Raw genomic sequence first — 18,109 nt, 5'->3', positions numbered from 1 at the left:
GTCCCATCCGAAAGCAGGAGTGCTCTGCAGGAGCATCGCGAGCGGAGAGGGGGCCCGTGGCTGGTCCCCAGGCGCTGGGGCTGAGCAGCATCCTTGGCAAGGCAGGGATGGGGTGGTTTGTAAACAGTTCCTACACATCTAGGGCGGCCACGGGGGGGGTTTCACAGTGAGCAGAGACATGAGGCTGGGGTGGGTGCCCTCACCACCCAAACATCAGGGTCCCTCATCTTGGTGGTTTTGACCAGCCAGGAGAGGAAAAGGGAATGATACCGGTGCCCAGCGTGGGGAGATGGGTCCGAGGCCAGCACGGGAGTGGGAGAGGTCCTGGAGGAACAGCTGAGCGGGATCGTTTCTCCTCTTCTTCCAGACCTTCTCTCCCAGTTTGCTTCTCCAGCATCTCCTCTCGGCCACAGCTGCGGCACCGGTGCGTGCGGATTCACAGCCGCGATGCTGAGGGTCTCCCCGCGGGAGCCTGCCCGCCGCATCCCTCCGTTTACCAGGACAAATAAATAAGCGACGGCGTCCGAGGGCTGGCAGGCTGCGCTGGGCTGCAGAGCAGGCAGGAGGGAAGCCCGACGCCTGCTATCTCACGGCGATGGACATCTTGGGCGTGGCGAAGAGCGGTTCATTAAGGGGCGGCCAGGACGGCTGCTGCTGGCTCAGCTCCTTCTCCAGCCTCTTGAAAAGCTTCTTGGATGCTTTCTTTTGGCGCAGCTTGCGGAGGCAGCTGAGCAAGCCGTGGTCCAGGGCGGTCTGCAGCAAAGGATGGGGGAGAACAGGTTTTGGAGAGGCCGTGGACCCCGAGGAGAGGGCAGAGCTGACGCCAAGGTGAGCCCTGCTCCCTCCGTGCCTACGGCTCCCAGACAAGGGGTTGCTCGGACAGCCCCAAAAGGACAACACGCATCCCTCGTGTGCCCAGCGCCCACCCCGGGCTGCCCCACCTCCAGCACGAAGGCAGCGAAGAAGTTGAGCACGGCGATGCCCAGCAGCAGCAGCTTGAAGTTCAAGTCACTGATGCCCTGCAGCTTCAGCAGGGTTTTGGGGAAGCCCAGCGGGTAGAGGGTCAACCATATCATGAGGCCAAAAAGGAGGATGAGGACCACCAAGAATAGCACTGAGGGTGAGAAGGAAGAGAGTTGAGGAGGATGAAGGTTTGCAGTCTCTCTTCGTCCCCGTGGCCAGCATCGTCCTCACCATTGGTGTAGAGTGGCTCCCGAAACGGGTACCCCTTGGACATGGCGATGGCCAGGATGAGGTACTGGAAGCCCGTGACACAGAAGAGGACCGTGTTCTCGTAGTTGGGCAGGTTCTGGGGAGCCGTCACCGTGCTGTTCAGCGGCACGTACCTGAGCCAGGCAGGGGAGAAGGCAGGGGGTCAGAGGAAGAGAGAGGCAAGGAGAGGGTCTAAATGCCGACCCCTCGTTCTCCACGAGCACACAGGAGCCGTCTGCTCCGAGGTGGCTGGTCGCATTTTGTTGGCCAAAACCAAAGGACAAGCACCCGGGCTTCGCTGCAATCCTCTGCGCCGTTCCCATCACTGAAGCCACACTGAAGTCCCTTACCAGCTCTGCGAGACGGTGATGAAGTAGCTGAGGACTTGCACGGTGATGAGCAAAGCCGTTTGGAGGAGCAGGCTGCCCAGCACGAGGACACTGATCAACGCCCCTTGGGGACGCTCCACTCCCAGCTCCTGGGCAGGACCGGTCCGACCCATCAGCACCGCCACGGTGGTGGTGATGATCAGGTCGAAGAAGAGGAACTGGAAGTCGCTCAGGTTGGTGTTGATCTGGGGAGGAGAGACCGGCCGCTCTCAGCGCGGGGCTCGGAAGGGGACAGGTTAAAACCCAGCCGGGAAGAGGGGACCCCAAGGCATCCCTGAGCATCGCAGGCACCCGTGGGCCTCACCGTGTAGAGCAGCAGGACGGACACGAACTGCACCAGGCTGTACAGGGCCATGTACTTAAAGACGCCGAAGGAGGTGACCAGTGAGCACCTGCCCTCCCTGCGGAGAGAAACAAAGACTCGCCCACCAGCCACAACACCCTTCCCGTGAGCTGTCCCAAAGAGGGGACAGAGGCACTCATGAGACCCCCCCCTTGGTTTTCATCCCCCACCACAGGGCTCCGGGCAGCTCACCGGATGACGGTGGGGACGCACTCGATGTTGGCCACGTGGGAGGTGAACGGCGAGGCCACCGACGCCTCCGCCTCCGACAGCGAGATGCCGACGTCGGCCGCTTTCAGAGCCCCGCAGTCATTGGCGCCGTCCCCGCACATCCCCACGCAGTAGCTGCGGCGAGAAGGGATCCGATATTTCACAACGGAACAGGGGAAAAGCCCTGGGTCTTCAAGGTTGCACCCCTGTATTTAGGATCACCCCACATCTGGGAGAGGACAGGATGCGATTTTGCAGCCGCCAACCGCTCCGGCGCACGAGAGAAGTCTCGGGGCAGAGAACTGAACCCCTTTCCCCCCTCTGTCCTCCATCCCTCGGGGCTGGAGGGGCTTACTTCAGCTCTTGCAGGCTGCACACCAGCTGAGTCTTCTGGTCAGGCGACATCCGGGCGAACACAGTGGCTCGGATGAGGATCTGCAAAGAGGGAAAGGCTCGGGGTCCGTATCGCAGCACCCCGCATCCCTGCGCACCCAGGAGGAGCCTGGTGATGTTGAGCTTTGCCAACTCAGCAGGGCAGAAGGCATCTTGCACCGGCAAAAAAAAAAAACCCAACAACCCTCAGGGTGTTTTGTTTGGAGCTGTGAGGCTGCAGCGTGAAACCCTGGAGAGGCAGACCCTGCCGGAGGGTTTCCCCGCCGCCGGACTCACCTTCGGCAGCAGGTCGGCGAAGTGCTCGCAAACCACGGCGAAGGATTTGCCATTCAGCGCCAAGTGGCAGGGCTGCGGCTGGAGGCAGCAGCCGTCCCGTGGGTGCAGACCCTGCCAAGGAAAACAACCCCCTTCTCTGCAGCGGGGCTTCGACTCGCGCTCAAACCCCTGCTGAGCCCCGTGGACACGGGGCTGAACGGGCACCCTCAGCCCCCACGGAGCAGGAGGTAGAGCAGCTCCCCTCAAACCTGGATTTCAGGCATCTAAATGATGCTATTTTGGATAAAAAGCATGTGTGAGCGAGCCCTTCGTGCCAAGCCTGGCGCAGGACCGGAGCAGCACGGTGCTGGCTGCATCCGACGAGGGTGCTTGGAGCATCAGCTCCAGCCTGACGTGCTCCCAGGGAGAAACAGGAGCAGCTTCTCTTCTCCTAAAGGAGGCATTTAATAAGGGGCAGAATCGCATCCATAATTGCCTCTAAGGGTAACGATGTTGGGAAAAGAGAGTCCTGCAAGGTGACCGGCAGTTCGGGCTTTGCAAACCCCCCCCGAAACGTCGCCTCGGGACTCACCTCCGGCTGCTCTTCGCCCTGGGAGTGCTCGGCCAGGACGAATTTCAGAGCGGCGGGTTTGTCGTGGCTGGGCGGCGAGGCGTTGACGAAGACCACCCGCTCTTTCTGCTCCACCATCCGGCAGCGCTTGGCCACGCTGATGGCCGTCAGCATGTTGTCTCCTGGCAGAAAGCGGCGGCGGGGCTGAGTAACCCCGAGCGGCGCCGGCAGGGTCTCGCACGGCTGCCAGCCAAGGAAAGCAGCTCCAATCTGTCGCATCCCCTCTCCCAGCCGCCACGGCCACACCGGGGGTCCCTCTGCTTCCCCACTTTTTGGAGTAGAGCTCCAAAATCTCCCTTCTGTCCTACCCCGAAGAAAGGCGGCAGCTTCCAACCCTGACAGCGCTGCCTGCCTTGCTGCGAAACGCCCAAAGGTGACCCCATCCCCCCATTAGCTCTGCAATTCGGGGTGCCCACGAAACACCCACATTTACGTGGTCAGCAGCCACACAGTGAGCAGTTTGGCTGTTTAAGCCGCCCACTCCAGGTCTGTGGGTTCACACTGCGCCCACGAAAAGGCAGCCTGCAACTCCCCACACCCCGCTTGCTGGGAGCCCATCAGCGAGGCAACGCAGCCAAGCAGCATAGAACCATGGAATGGTTTGGAAGGGACCTTAAAGATCATCTGGTGCCAACCCCCCTGCCATGGGCAGGGACATCTTCCACCAGACCGGCAGCGATGCACAAAACCAGGGTCCACCAGTCCTCACCGTGCCTCCCAGCTGCTTCAGGCCTCCGATTTCTGGTGAGGAAACCCTTCACCCCTCGCACAACGTGAAGCGTTGTCCGTGTCCCATCTCCCCCCTCCCCCGAGCCCAGTGTCCCCATCCCCCTCCGCGGGGTCACCTGTCACCATGACGGGGCGGATGCTGGCGTTCCGCAGGAGGTGAATCACGGGCGCGGACTCTGGCTTGAGGACATTTTTCATGACAAGGAACCCCAGGAAGGTCAGGCTGCTCTCCACAGAGTCCCTGGTGGGATACAACAAGCTGTTCAACACCATCCTCGACACAAGGCAGAGCAGATCCATCGGTATAAACAGCTGAAAATCCATCTGGGGGGCAGCCAGCAACTAATCACAGAATGGTCAGGGTTGGCAGGGACCTCTGTGGGTCACCCAGCCCAACCCCCCGCCCAAGCAGGGTCACCCAGAGCAGGCTGCACAGCACCGCGGCCAGGCGGGGCTGGAATATCTCCAGAGAAGGAGACTCCACAGCCTCCCTGGGCAGCCTGGGCCAGGGCTCCGTCACCCTCAGAGGGAAGAAGTTCTTCCTCGGGTTCAGCTGGAGCTTCCTCTGCTTCAGTTTGTGCCCATTGTCCCTTGTCCTGTCGCTGGGCACCACTGAACAGAGTCTGGCCCCGTCCTCCTGACCCCCACCCTGCAGATATTTAGAGGCATTTCTAAGGTCCCCTCTCAGCCTTCTCTTCTCCAGGCTGAACAAGCCCAGCTCCCTCAGCCTTTCCTCGCAGGAGAGATGCTCCAGTCCCCTCCTCATCCTTGTAGCCCTCTGCTGGACTCTCTCCAGTAGCTTCTCATCTTTCTTGAACTGGGGAGCCCAGCACTGGGCACAGCACTGCAGATGGGGCCTCACCAGGGCAGAGTAGAGGGGGAGGAGAACCTCCCTCGACCTGCTGCCCACACTCCTCTTGATGCACCCCAGGATCCCATTGGCCTTCTTGGCACCCAGGGCACACTGCTGGCTCATGGTCACCCTGTCGTCCCCCAGCACTCCCAGTCCCTCTCCACAGAGCTGCTCTCCAGTAGGTCCACCCCAAGCCTGTACTGGTGCCTGGGGTTGCTCCTCCCCAGGTGCAGGACCCTGCACTTGCCCTTGTTGAACCTCATCAGGTTCCTCTCTGCCCAACTCTCCAGCCTGCCCAGGTCAAATCGCTTTATTACTGGGTACGGTTTAATTCACCGCAGGCTGCGAGGATGGGGCAGGCTGCAGGGCAGCACGACAACCTGTGAACTGCTTGGAGCGAACATCTAAATGCTAAAAAAAAGTCGTTGGCACCGACCTCTGGAGCTGCAGGGCCTCCTCGAAGTTGGTCACCGTGCCCAGGGGTTTGCAAGCCAGACCCAAGACCCGGAAACCGTCGGTGGTGTAGTGTCGCAGCATCTGGGAGAAATCCATGGGCACTGCCAGTTGCGAGGGGAAAAGCAAAGGTCAGAACCGATCCTGAACGACCATGGGCTGCGCAGACCCAGCGAGGGGAGCTGGGGCTCGAGCTCCCAAAGGGCTGAAGGCCTTAGAAGGCTCAAACCAGAACCCAACCCCCTTCCCTGTTTTCTGGCTCCTGTTTTCTTCCCCCTTCCCATGCGGCTGGAGCTCATCCAAAGCCCTGTGCCTCTGGGAGCCGCCCCGCAGCACCACCGAGCAGAATTCCCTGTGGGATTGAGCTGCAGGGATGCAGGCAGACGACGGAGCAGCAGGACCGGCTGCTTCCCAGTAGTGAACCACCGCACCCCAGGGCGTACCCGTTTCCTTCCTGCAAAGGCTGGCCACCGTCTCCGGTGCACCCTTGATGTAGACGTGGGCTGAGGCTTCACCGGGCAGCTTCACCACGACGCTCATCCTCTGCAAGGAGGAGGAGAAGGGGAAACGGCGGAGGATCCCCACGGGCGACTGGTGCTTCTGTGGAGCAGAGGGAGCGGGTGTCGGGGCCAGGTGGGAACCTCTCTGGGAGCTACAGCCTTCTCCAGGGGCTGCGAAGTACAACAACCCTTCAGGGGTGCAGACCCACCAACTGGGGAACCTCAGCCACGGGACGTACCCTGTCTCGTGGCTGTTCTTCCTCGGGCGGAGGCTTCATCACAGCCAAGACCTTCGTCCCAAACTGCTGGAAGACGGGCAGCTCACCTTCCTCCTCCTCTTCCAGCATCTCCAGGTGCTGAAACCAAGGCAGATGCCGAGATGGCAAAGCTCTGTCTTGCAAGCCCCAAGCCCCATCCACCTCACAGATGGGTTTAAACACCCCTTCTCCTGGCAGAGGAAGATGTCAGCCACCTCCCTCTTTACAGCTTTGCCCACCACTTGTCTTACCCAGCCGGTGGACTCCACCATCTTGAGGTCCACGGGGTCCCCGACAGGCTGCGCCCGCAGCAGCGAGACGGTGTGGCAGGTGGCCAGGGAGTAGAGCAAGTGACCGGCGGGCAGGTAGCGGGGCTCGTGGACGATGGGCATGAAGTGGTCGTTCTCCAGCGGGACCACCCCCCAGACGTCCAGCCCTTCCTCTGTCAGCGTTCCTGTCTGTGGGGAGAGCGTGGTGGGTCCAGGCCAGCCCCCCTCCACCCCGAGCTGGACACCATGGTTCCTCGGCACTGGCCGAGACTCACCTTGTCAAAGCAAACCAGGCGGACCTTCCCGCAGAGGTTGATACGGGGAGGGCTGATGCAGAAGATGCCCCGTTTCTTCAACCTGTTCTGGGCATAGATGGTGCCCACCGTCATCGCAGCCGGGAGAGCCGGCGGCACAATGACGGTGACGAGGTCGAGGGCACGGATGATGATCTGCCCCACAGGGACCTGGGTGAGGAGGAAGAGGGGTGGGCATCCTGATAGCCCTCACCCACCTCCGCCTGCATCGGCTGACGGTCCCAGCGCCAGCCTGCGCTCGAGGACTCGCCAGCTCCAACAACCCTACCTGGTTTTTAACCAAGATGAGGATGCTGTACAGCGTGCCGACAAAAGCTGTGCGGGAGGGAGAACGGGCTTGGTTACAGAGCGAAGCAGATGAAGGGCGGGTTCAACCATTTAAGAGCAGTTTGGTGGCTCCTGGCCGTGCCTCCACACTCAGACGTACCCAAGACGGCGAGGAACAGCACAAACTTCACAGCATCCTTGTAGAACTTGAAGCTCACGGGTTTGGGGTAGAGGATGGAGCTGATGAGATCTCCTTTGGCTGTGCAAAACCCTGTGGGTGAGGGACAGAAATCAGCACACGCGAAGTCACTGCTCCAAAAGATGTGGCTTAATCCTGGCTTTTCCCCTCAATCCATTACCTGTGCGGGTCACCACGGCCAGCACTTCTCTCCCCACGTAGGACTTGGCTTGGATGACCTGCGTCCCGCAGAACAGCGTGTGCCGCTTGTGCTCCTCGGGGGAATAGACGGTGCCGGCTGCCTGGCTGCCGGCCGGAAGAGGGGTTTTCATCACGGGCACGCTCTCCCCTGCGGTGAGGAACATCATGGAGAGAGGTTTATCACCCTGGGGGGGGTCAGGATCCAACCAGCCTGGATGGGAAGCGGCTGCCGTATGGCCACCAAGACAGAATCACAGAATGGTAGGGGTTGGAAGGGACCTCTGTGGGTCATCTAGTCCAACCCCCCTGCCGAAGCAGGGTCACCTACAGCAGGCTGCACAGGACCTTGTCCAGGCGGGTCTTGAATATCTCCAGAGAAGGAGACTCCACAACCTCCCTGGGCAGCCTGTTCCAGTGCTCCGTCACCCTCAGAGGGAAGAAGTTCTTCCTCATGTTCAGACGGAACTTCCTGTGCCTCAGTTTGTGCCCATTGCCCCTTGTCCTGTCACTGGGCACCACTGAAAAGAGCTTGGCCCCATCCTCCTGACCCCCACCCTTCAGATATTTGTAGGCATATATATATACACAAGGCTCGTCCTCTCCCCCAGATCCCCCAGCGATGGCCGGGGCGGCGGAGGCGTGCAGCCCGCCGTGTGCCGGGCTCTCACCTGTCAGCATGCTCTCGTTGACCATGCACTCGCCCGTCAGCAGCGCGGCGTCGCAGGGGACCAGCATCCCGTCCGTGGGGAGGCTGATGCAGTCGCCCGGCACCAGTTCCGCGGAGCTCACCACCATCTCCTCTGCAAAACAGTGCGGCCGTGCTCAGGCACGTCATCCCGGCACCGTCCCGAACGGCTTCGTGCCCGGAGCCCTCGCTCGTCGTGGGTATCACGCTCACCTCCGCCGGGCCGACGGACTCGGACGCCGACCGACATCTTGGCCATGTTCTGCAGCGTGGCACTTTGCTGCAAGGGAGGGAGCAGTCAGCAGCCACCCAAGGGCAGCTCCAAAAGCAAAAAACTGACTGTAAAACAGGTCTTGAAGGCTCGGGACCGCGGATGAAAGACAAGGAAACCTGCCCCACCACCAGAGTATGGGTTGTCCTCACCCAGCTGGGCTCAGAGGGAGCTCAGCATCAGCACAGAGAATCATAAAAAGGTTGGAAAAGACCTCAAAGATCATCAAGTCCAACCGTCAACCCAACCTCACCACTCCTGCTAAACCATGTCCCGAAGTGCCACATCCACATGTTTTTTGAACCCCTCCAGGGATGAGGACTCCACCACTGCCCTGGGCAGCCTGGTCCAAGGCCTGACCACTCTTTCAGTAAAGAAATTTTTTCCAATATCCAATCTAAACCTCTCCTGACACAACTTGAAGCCATTGCCTCTTGTCCTATCGCTGGTTACTTGGGAGAAGAGACCAACCCCCGCCTCACTACACCCTCCTGTCAGGTCATTGCAGAGAGTGAGAAGGTCTCCACTCAGCCTCCTCTTCTCCAGACTGAATAATGCCAGTCCCCTCAGCCCCTCCTCATCAGACTTGTCTTATAAGAGGTCAAACAGCATCAGAAAGCGGGCTTCTCCACTAGAGCTGCTTGTCCCAAATAAGCCCACCACCAACCTTTCTTGTCTCGTAGAGGGACAGCGCTAAGGAGATGGTGGAGATGAGGAAGATGCAGGCAGCGTAGTAGTAATAGGCATCACAGACCCACAGCACGATGCTGAACACTTGGAAGATGTAGAAGGGATTGAGCACCTGGAAAGGAACAAGCAGAGAGAGCAGGTTTTGGGGACGGAGAGCTTCCTCCAGCCCATCGTGAGACCTCCAGGCTCCTTGAGGAACATCTGCTTATGCAGAGGAGAAGCTGGTCCTTCCCTGGGGCTCGACTAGCTGACTTCCTACAAACCCGCCGTCCTCCCCAGCTTTGCCTACGGTCAGTGCTCCTGAGGGTGCTCAGCCACCTCTGCAACTCTCTTGCTGAGGTAGGACAGGTCCCCTCCACAGCTCTAGTAGCTCTGCCTTCTCTGGTCACTGCCCAAGCTGCTTCTCCTAAAGTCCTCTCCACCCCGCCAGCGAGGAAGGGGCCTGCAAAGCACTTGCAGCGAAGGACACGGAGCAGGGGAAGGATCTGCCCTGGGACGACTCGGTCTGTTGAAGCACAGCTGTAGATGCACACCTCCTCCACCAACAGCCTCGCGTAGGACTTGACTGGCACCTCGATGAGGTTTGGTCCGTAGATCTTCCTTCTGCAAAGGGGAGAGAAAAAGCAAAGGGGAAGCAAATGCATGCGAGGAAACAGCTGCATTTCCATCCTGAGGGACCCTCACGCCGCCCAGACCTCCACGACAGCCCGATCATGTGGAGAAGCCAAGCCAGGGCAATCCAGCCCGCCTGGCTGTTCTCTGTTTTGAGGTCTGAACGCAAGAAAAAACCACGCTCCAGGATTTGCTGACCCCTGGAAAAACCCTGTCTGTGCTCCTCAGGTGTCCCACGAGGCCGGTAGGTCCCTACCTGGTGTCGTGGTCTTGCTGGTCGAGCCCAGCCTGGGAGAGGTGGAGATCTGCACAGGTCCAGCCTTCATCCAAGACACTGGCAAGCCCGAGGGGAAAGAAAAAACAGAGCAGAAACGGAGTGAAAACCAGCGGGAGCCTGGCCTGGTGGAACAAACACCATGTCCAAGTCCTTGGTGACAAAGAAAAAAACCCCTTTAGGAAAGGGAGAGCATCTTGTTCCTCGGCCTTCGACGCAGCTCGCGGGTGCCAAGCCCTGGAGCGGGAACAAAAGTTGGGAGAGCCGCGAGCGGCACGGGGCGGTGGGGACCACCCAGCGCGGGGCGGCTGCCAAAATACTTCGCCCCGTTTCCTCTGCCCACAAAGATGGGCAACATCAACAACTCGGAGGGAGAGGCAGCGCGGCTTTCCCCAGCCCAGTGCCCCGGGGATGATCTCCAAGGTTTTGCAGCGCTGAGAAAAGCTCCAGCGCAGTTACGTGACTTCCAGCCAGGTCAGGACCATTTTGGGGGAGCCGAGGGGTCGAGGAGAGCAGCAGGGAGATGCAGAGAGGATTGCTGCGGCAGAGGGGACAGAGAAATACCTGACTTTGCAGTACGCCTGCCGCCGTTCGATCCAGACGTAGCGCATGCCCTCGAAGAGATAGTACCGCAAGACGTTCTTCTGAGCAGAGCGGGATGGGAAAAATCAGGTGTTGATGGGACAGGAGGGGAGCCCACACCAGGGGAGAGGATTTACGGGGTGGAGGTGGGAAGGGTCGCTAGCGTTACCTCTTCCTTCTCGTGGAGCCGGATGGTGTCCCGGCTCTCCTCCTCTTCCGACACGCCGACGGCGATGCTGGTCCTCCGGTCCTCCAGCCTGGCCCCGGGGTGATGCTCCAGGCTGCTCGGGGTGGAAAACCAAGGGTCAGACCCTCCTCACCCGCCAGCGCCACTGCAAACCTCCCCACTCCTCAAAGCCAAAAGCCCAGGCGAGCCCCTGCCCAGCGTGGGGATGTGATCCCAGCTCACCTGCCCTCGCCCAGCACCTCGGTGCGCACCCGGGAGGTGAAGCACTGTCCGAATCGGTCCTGCAACACAGGCACGGGGCTGAGCGGAGGGGAACGGGGAGCTCCCCATGCGTGTCCCCCACCCCAGCTCCTTCAAACGGGGACAGCAGTCCTGCCCGGCGCAGGCAGGGAGTCAGGGACAACAAAGAGAAATACGAAGACAGGCTGCCTGCCACGGCAGGGGAAAGTGCAAAATCAATCCAGGAATAATAATTATTCCCCGAATAATTTGGCTCTGTGGTAGAATGCTGCTTGATGAAGGGAGATAATGATCTTCAAGGTCCCTTCCAGCCCAAACCATTCTATGATTCTACGACACAGTTAGGGAGGGTGACAAGCAGCGAGGAACATGCCCAGGGCCCTCCCGGGAAGCCGGTGGCAGAGCCCAACCCCGGATCCTGGGGACTCACCCTGATGATGACCCAGTCGGCCTGGCCGAGGGCGCAGGGCTTGCACTTCGCCTGCACCTCCAGGCTGGGCTTCCAGTGGAAGAGGACGAGGAGCAGCCCTGCCGTCAGCACCGAGCAAGCGTGGCACAGGGCCACCCGCCACGTCGCGGTCTGGTAGCCCGTGACCTCCTGGAAGGAAGGAGGTCACCTTTACGGGGATGTTTATTCACAAAATAAACTAAAATTATAATTATCAATCATCTAAATCCTAAACTGATCAAAAGCCCTAAGCCTCCTGGCGTGATTTAACACCAGGCAGGTGCCAAGTGTGTAGCTTTGAGGCTGGAAAAGCAGGGTTTCGTGCCGGTGTGGCAGGCGACGCGCGGTTCTTGCACCAACCCTTCCCGAGCGTGCCTCCCTCCCCGCGGCGAAGCCCTCGGACCTACCATGCAGGATTTATCGGCGTCTCGCTGCAGCGTCCCGTAGCCCGGCCGCCGGTTCGCCAGCAGCCTGCTGCTGTCTGCAAAGTCCAAGAATAGAGAGGGGGAAAGAAAAAAAACAAAAAAAAAGGGGAGCTGATCCGAGGGGTTGTTTCGGAGATGCCACGGCGATGGGCTCCCAGCTGCGGCGATGACATCCCCGGGTCAGTCCCAGACGGTGGCCAGAGCTGGTGTCCCCTCTGCCATCACCCCAGCTCCTGGCAGGGATGCTCAGGGCCAGCTCTGCCGCGCAGGGGGATGCCACGGGCACGGGGCACCCCAGCGCTGCCCCGTCACCCTCCTGCCGCACGTGACGGTCACGCCGACGGTGCCAAAGCAGCCCGGCCGGAAAGGCTGGCACGAGGATGGCGGCTTAGCAACCGGGGGAAGGGAGCAGGGCTGGTGCAGAGCCAGGTCAAGCACAGGGAGAGCTCTCCCAGCCACTTTTCACGCTTGTTTGCTCCTTGTGTTTGCCCCTGCACGGAGGATGTAGCCACTAAAATTGATTTTTTTAGTTTTAATGATGCCCAGCTCGTCACCCCCGATTCCTGCCGGTCTCCGCTGCACCCCGATGCCCAGCCTGCGAGACAGGGATCGCCGGAGGCATCGCCGCAACCATCCCAGGTGTGATTTCCACTGGGATTTCCACCATCACCCTCCGTGCCGTGAAGTCGAACCCACTTCTACCCTAAATCCACTCTGGATTAGAAGCCGCAGCGTCCCAACTCCGGGATCGTAAAGCGGCAGCGAGGAGATCACACGTGGCACAGACACAAGCCCAGGAGGTAGTTCCCACCCCTGGAGCCGACAGATAATTTCCTGGCTGGGCTGGGTTCGGGATCCCAGGAGGGCCCTCGGACCGGCTCAACGATTTACACGCCGGGCGGGAGCCCGGGCACCCGTCCCATCCCGGCTGGGTTCCTGCTGCTCCCCAGTCCGACCCCAAAGCTCGTCTGCAGGTGACCAATTAATTAAAACCACCCCCTGGTTTCAATGATCGCCAGGGCTGGGGTCTCCATCTCGCCAAGCGACCCGGTGGGCAGCCAGCTCCCGAAACGCAGCCGGTGCCGCTCCGAGGGGTAAATTTTGGGTCAGGGAAACGGGGGACGAGTCCCGGGGTTGGTTTATTCAAACAAAAGCCCTCCCAGGAGCCAAAACGCACGGCTGCGAAGCTCGCCAAGGGCCCGCGAGGAGAGGAGACGTCCAATCTCCCCGCTGCCGGCATCAAAGCCTGCGAAAAGCGTCGGTTCCTGGTTAACTGAGGCCGGGAGCGGGCACGGGAGGGCGAGGAGGAGCGTGTGCCGCCCTTTGAAAGAGCAGAACCAAGGCGAGAGGGTGCTGCGCTTTCCCCAGCGCTGTCTGCAGCTTTGCAGGACGGGGGAAAGCACCGAAACAACCCAAAACCAACTCCGTTTTCTTTCCGCACCTCCCCGAAGCAGGCTGGGCAGCGAGGAGCGCAGCCCACCCCTCCACCCGCACGCCGCTGTCAGCGAGCACAAATTTATTACGATTTTCTTAACCCCTTTTTCCTGTAAGCAGTAAATCTTGTGGAGGAGCGCACGAGCACGGCCGCCAGCGGCTCTCGCACAGCCCCCCGTCCCCGTGGGTTTTCTCACCTCCTGCTCCCATCGCGGCTGCTCCCCGAAACGCGGCCAGCGAGGAAGGGCTCTCGCCGTGACTCACCGCGCCGGCTGCGCGAGCGGAGACGTCGCCGGTACAGGATGGGATCGGTACAGGATGGGATCGGTACGGGATGGGATCGGTACGGGATGGGATCGGTGCGGGATGGGATCGGTGCGGGATGGGATCAGTGCGGGATGGGATCAGTGCGGCCGTCATCACCCACCGGCAGCGGACGTGGCCGGGAAGCATCCGGCGCAGGGGAGGGAGGGCAGAGCGCGGCGAAGCTGCGCGACCGGTCCGGATCGCGGCCACACCTCGTCGGCAAACACGGGCACCCGGCTGTCCCTCCGCCGGCTCCCGAAGCTGGGGGTTTGACCCCGGAGCTCGGCTGGAGAGCCCCGGGGAACAGATTTGCTTCTCTCTCTGCTGCTAAAGAGGGGTTTGAGGTGGGGACAACAGCCCGGAGGTTTGGGGGAAAACTGGGGACAGAGATGCTCAGGATGCCCGGACATCTAGCAGGTGTCCTGGCAGGGGAGGACGTGCCCTCTGACACCAGAAAGCGGAGCTGCAAGCCTTGAGCTCGCACATCTCGTGACACCGAACCTCTGCCGAGCAGCAGCAGCCACTGTTTGTGAACGCGAGCGCCGGTCCTTGCCCTGAGATTTTGCCCTGAGACGCAGCCTTTCCCCCCAGCAGCACAAGCACACCGAAAGCGGACACGTGCTGGTCCCAGAGACCTTCTCCACAAGCTGCCTAGGCAGCCACGGCCCTTTTCCAACCACCATTCTTGAAGCAAAGCAACCCCAAGGGGACTTGGAGATCTCCCTCTGCTCTCACGGTCCCCATGGGATGCTCAGGGTTTCCTAATCAGCGTCATCCATCCATCCATCCATCCATCCATCCATGCAGGCTAGAGGTCACATGCAAGAAGAGGAAGGTCTACCCATGGAGGTCACCACTGCAGCCAGCAAGGTCTGGTGCTGTCTCACCTGTGGGATGGGGTTGGCCAGGTCACTTTGGGCCCTTGGAGGTGGGGAAACGAAAATTCAGGACGAGACAAAATTAAGGAAAGGAAAACGGCCCTTCTCCAAGCACCTTCCTTGAAGCAAAGCAACCCCAAGGGGACTTGGAGATCTCCCTCTGCTCTCATGGTCCCCATGGGATGCTCAGGGCTTCCTAATCAGTGTCGTCCGTCCATCCATCCATCCATCCATCCATCCATCCATCCATCCATCCATCCATCCATCCATCCATCCATCCATGCAGGCTAGAGGTTGCATGCAAGAAGAGGAAGGTCCACCCATGGAGGTCACCGCTGCAGCCAGCAAGGTCTGGTGCTGTCTCGCCCGTGGGATGGGGTTGGCCAGGTCACTTTGGGCCCTTGGAGGTGGGGAAACGAAAATTCAGGACGAGACAAAATTAAGGAAAGGAAAACGGTCCCTGGGTCACGTCAGGCGGGATTTAACACATGAGGATCTTTGCTAGCAGCCTGCAGGCTCCAGTTTGGGATGGGAGACGTCACGGCCGGCTGCAAGCCCAGACGCAGCGAGGGGTTGGGATGAGACGGCGTCAATTCTCCTGCCCCTTCCACCCAGCCAAGACAAACGCGTCCGCCCGAGCCAGCCGGAGAGGAACACGCCGCCCTGCTCGCCACGCTGCCGGAGCAAACGTGTTTTACCAGGCGGTCTGGTCCTACCCAGACACGGCAGCATCCGCGGGGAGCCCAGCCGGAAAAACGCCCCAAGGCTGGAAGAAACAACAGGACGAGACGGGCTCGATACAAGGTGGGGACGTGGAATACGGGGATGCAGGCTCTGCCGTTGCGATAACCCCAGGGGAATCACTCTTGTGCATCAAACCCTTGAGATGTGTGAGAAAATAAACCCCTTGTAAGTGAGGAACCCTCCCAGTAGCCCTGTCCGCCTCAGCTGGTTTTGGTTTGGATCTGTAGGGAAGGGTTGTCCGCGAGAAGGACGCCGGTAGCACGGCCAGCGTTTGCTTGGCCACGTGCTGACGACACCGGCTGAGGCAACGGCAGTCACAGAATCGTGAAGGTTGGAAAAGACCTCGAAGATCATCAAGTCCAACATCAACCCAACCCCACCATGCCTGCTAAACCACGTCCTGAAGTGCCACGTCCACACGTTTTTTGAACCCCTCCAGGGATGGGGACTCCACCACTTCCCCAGGCAGCCCGTTCCAACGCCTGACTGCTCTTCCAGTGAAGAAATTTTTCCTAACGTCCAACAGGATCTTTCAGCAAGGTGGGTTTCTCCCCGACCCCGGGCAGACATCGCCCTGACCTCTCCCACACCCGGTTTTGCAAGACCTTGCCGTTCGCCAACACCGACCTGCCAAGCTGGAGGACAAGCCTGGTGGCTTTGGGGAGCATCCTCGCTTGGGCAACCACCGGTGAGGAGGGGCAAAAAAAACGTTATTCACACCCAAACCCAATCATTTTCCCAAATTCCAGTGAAATAAAGGGCTCGTACCTCCCTTAGGAGGCTCCTCGCAGCCCACCATCCCCGTTTTGGGGTGCTAAGCCAGGATTAGAGCGTCTCCCGCCTCTCGAGCCAGCGTCCCAGCCTGGCAGCGTTAAACCTGGGTACCCTTAAATTAAGAAGCGCAGGGAAAAAACCAAAATGGGGTGAGGTTTAACCCCCGAGCGCTGCTACGCCGCAGATCCGGGGGAAAAGATGGGCGAAGGGGGTCCAAGGGGCTGCGAGCGGGGTCACCACGGCGGCAGGGACCGCGGTGGCAGCGACTACGGCCGCGGCGCAGCCGGGCAAGCCCTGCCGAGCCGAAGCCGGGCAGCCAAAGAGCCTTCCGATAAGTGCCACCGCACGGTCCCGCTCCTCCCTTTCCTGCCCCGAAGCTCTTCCTCCCTCGCCCCCGTGCCACCCTCGACCGGGGCAAACCCGAAAGGAAACGGGCAGCGGTCACCCGGGCTGTGCCGCTTCCGTATACCCTGGCGTGAGAAACGCTGCCGGCCCGGGGAGCCCGGGATGCTGTCGCCAGCGCCGTATCGCGTTTCTCGGCCTCTGCGGAACGCCTGGGATGCGGTTTTCCCCCCCTGCCAGCACCAATCCTGCACAGGGTCTTTCAGCTTTCAGCAATACCAGCTCCAGGCTCGCTGACCCGACATCGGCCGGCATCCTTCGCCGGCGTGAGAAAACCCCGGGATCGCTCCGCTCGCGGGGTCAGAAAGGCAAACGCACTCCTCCACCACCTTCAAACCCACCCCTTTCTCCGGGATGCCGACGGAAGGCGACGCAGAGGGACGCCGCGGTCCGGCTCCCCGAACGCCGAGCCGCAGCAGCCCGCTCGCGGGGACGCAGCCCTCGGCGGGCTGCGGGGATCCGGCCGCGGGGTTCGGCAGCCTCGGAGCACCCGAAAGCGACGCCGGGGTTTCGTTTCCCCGCGGGTTCGTCGGCGCACGCCTTCGCGCAGAGGCCCGCGCGCCGGGTGTCGGCAGGAGCCCGCGTCGCGACGTGGAGCCGGACAGCTCTGTCGCGGCATCGCGGGACGGCAGAAGCCCAACGCTGGTTTACCGTGGTGTTTTCGGCAGCCGCGCTGCCCAGGGTGGGCTGGGGGTCCTGGGGGACATCGCTGCGCTCCCCGCTCTGCTCTGCCACCCCCAAAATCTGCAGTGCTGGGGGGGGGGGCAGCACCCCGCTCTGCACCATCCCCTGCTCCTCCTTTAGCGTGGGCTGGAGGGGAAAGCGAGGCCAAATACAGCGAAACGAAGCGGAGCAAATGGAAATAACACGGAGCACGGCGAAACGAAGCGGAGCACGGCGAAATAAAAGCGGAGCACGGCGAAATAAAGCGGAGTGCAGCGAAATAAAGCGGAGTGCAGCAAAATAAAGCGGAGTGTGGCGAAATAAAAGCGGAGTACGGCAAAATAAAGCAGAGTGCAGCAAAATAAAGCGGAGTACGGGGAAATAAAGCAGAGTGCAGCAAAATAAAAGCGGAGCACGGCGAAATAAAGCAGAGTGCAGCAAAATAAAAGCAGAATACAGCGAAATAAAGCGGAGTGCAGCAAAATAAAAGCGGAGCACGGCGAAATAAAGCGGGGTGCGGCAAAATAAAGCGGAGTGCGGCAAAATAAAGGAAAAAACAGCAAAATAAAGCAGAATGCAGCGAAGTGAAGCAGAATGCAGCGAGGCGGTCCTCCCTGTGCAGCCCCCCCCCCCCCCCCCCTTCCTGAGGCACGGTTGAGGGGGGGGCGAGCGCAACCCCCCCCGGGGGGCCACGCAAAATCACGCACCCGTGGCGGGGCCCCGCACGACGCGACCCCCGCGGGGCCGCGCAGCCCGATGCACGGCGCACCCCCCCCCCCCCCCCCACGCGTGGGCCCCCTGACCTGAGCTCATGGCGCGCTGTCACGCACGGGGTGCGGGAGCCCCGGGGGCCGCAGCCCCGCGCGCACCCAGCCCGGCGGGCGCGCGGCGGAAGGGCGGGGCGCGGGGGCTGCTGGGACTTGTAGTCCTTACACCCCCCCCGCAAAGCCACGCCCCGGGGGGTGCCGGACCCCCACGGGGATCCGCAGCCCCTCCGTGGGAGGGCTTTGTCCCACGAGGGGGGGTCTGCACCCCCCGAC

General features: G+C 61.0%; 1 protein-coding gene across 4 annotated transcripts; it reads right to left on the bottom strand.

Moving 5' to 3' along the window:
• Nucleotides 1-582: 582 nt before the first annotated feature.
• On the bottom strand, nt 583-17,952 carry ATP13A2 (ATPase cation transporting 13A2). 4 transcript variants are annotated; one of them, XM_075437158.1, is made up of 29 exons: nt 17,873-17,952; nt 11,851-11,924; nt 11,426-11,593; nt 10,978-11,036; nt 10,738-10,849; nt 10,551-10,630; nt 9,969-10,046; nt 9,634-9,703; nt 9,078-9,212; nt 8,353-8,419; nt 8,123-8,254; nt 7,435-7,602; nt 7,236-7,346; nt 7,077-7,123; nt 6,770-6,958; nt 6,477-6,683; nt 6,208-6,324; nt 5,912-6,068; nt 5,452-5,572; nt 4,279-4,403; nt 3,395-3,555; nt 2,824-2,934; nt 2,510-2,589; nt 2,137-2,289; nt 1,906-2,002; nt 1,563-1,786; nt 1,195-1,346; nt 942-1,114; nt 583-753 (listed from the first exon to the last, which is right to left on the bottom strand). In XM_075437158.1, the coding sequence occupies exons 1-29, from the start codon at nt 17,880-17,882 to the stop codon at nt 583-585; spliced, it is 3,549 nt and encodes a 1,182-aa protein (XP_075293273.1). In that variant the 5' UTR covers nt 17,883-17,952. The 4 variants fall into 4 exon arrangements, with proteins under 4 accessions (XP_075293273.1, XP_075293274.1, XP_075293272.1 ...); XM_075437159.1 differs by having other exon boundaries at nt 10,551-10,627; XM_075437157.1 differs by lacking the exon at nt 17,873-17,952 and adding an exon at nt 15,999-16,309 and having other exon boundaries at nt 10,551-10,627.
• Nucleotides 17,953-18,109: the final 157 nt, after the last annotated feature.

The sequence above is a fragment of the Opisthocomus hoazin genome, chromosome 16 (assembly GCF_030867145.1).
Source record: "Opisthocomus hoazin isolate bOpiHoa1 chromosome 16, bOpiHoa1.hap1, whole genome shotgun sequence".
In the NCBI taxonomy this organism is placed as follows: domain Eukaryota; kingdom Metazoa; phylum Chordata; class Aves; order Opisthocomiformes; family Opisthocomidae; genus Opisthocomus; species Opisthocomus hoazin.
This window is presented reverse-complemented; position numbering and strand designations above follow the sequence as displayed.